Source organism: Myotis davidii, unplaced genomic scaffold (assembly GCF_000327345.1).
Source record: "Myotis davidii unplaced genomic scaffold, ASM32734v1 scaffold1250, whole genome shotgun sequence".
Taxonomy (NCBI): Eukaryota; Metazoa; Chordata; class Mammalia; order Chiroptera; family Vespertilionidae; genus Myotis; species Myotis davidii.
Genome location: NW_006282196.1, coordinates 56,064 through 56,952, shown reverse-complemented (window position 1 = coordinate 56,952; position 889 = coordinate 56,064). Strand labels below are relative to the sequence as shown.

The 889-nt window shown below is 64.0% G+C and overlaps 1 protein-coding gene across 1 annotated transcript in view; it reads right to left on the bottom strand.

The window, feature by feature from the left end:
- Nucleotides 1–889, bottom strand: part of LOC102773666 (tumor protein p73) — a 51,256-nt gene that overhangs the window by 6,444 nt on the left and 43,923 nt on the right. Inside the window, exon 10 of the mRNA XM_015569975.1 lies at nucleotides 181–328. Coding sequence (XP_015425461.1) covers nucleotides 181–328 — 148 coding nt within the window. The remainder of the gene's footprint in view (nucleotides 1–180; nucleotides 329–889) is intronic.

The window sequence follows — 889 nt, the reverse complement described above, 5'->3', positions numbered from 1 at the left end:
AGACTCCTGGGCCCCTACGCAGGGGAGGGCCGGGCAGGTGGTGGCCGGCAGACGGGAAGGGCGTTCCCTGGAGCGGGAGCAGGTGGCGCTGGGGAGCAGGGAACCAACAGGTGCAGGCAGAGGCCCTGGGGCTGGGGGCCCAAGGGGAGGACCCCTGTGACCAGGAGGCGCTGCCCTCACCGTCCGCCTTCATGTCCGAGTCCTGCTGGCTGGAGACTGAGTCCTTGGTCGGCTTCCAGGCCTTGGAGCCCAGGCAGCTCTCCACGGGCAAGGTCATGGTGGAGGTCATCCCTGCAGGGTGAGAGCCCGCTGACGGCTTCCCCAGGCCCTGGGGGGGCGAGGGGGGGCAGGTCTTTTATGCCCTTTCTTTTCTTGTTAATCCTCACCCGGGGGTATTTTTCCATTCATTTGAGAGAGAGAGGAAGAGAGAGGGAAAGACAGAGAGAAATATCAATGTGAGAGAAACACATCGATGGGTTGCCTCCTGCACGCGCCCCTGACCAGGGTCGGGGCCATGGAGGAGCCTGCAACCGAGGTACGTGCCCTTGACGGAAATCAAACCCAGGACCCTTCGGTCCGCAGACCGATGCTCTATCCACTGAGCCACACCGGCCAGGGCCTTATGTAACTTCTCTGCCATTTCTCTATAAACCTCAGCTGAGAAGAAAGAGGACCTGTCTCCGTGGCCGCAGGGGCGGAACCCTGGGGACCAATTCAAAGGCGATGGCGGCTGCTGCCCACCACAGCGCGCCCCCCTTGCCCACCACAGCGCGCCCCCCTGCCGGCAGGGCTCAGCTGGGCACACCGGGCACAAGGGAATTTCTGCAAACCGGCGCCCCCGCCTGGGAGGACAGGTCCGAGCGCCCTTCTGCAGAAACGGCTCCCCTCA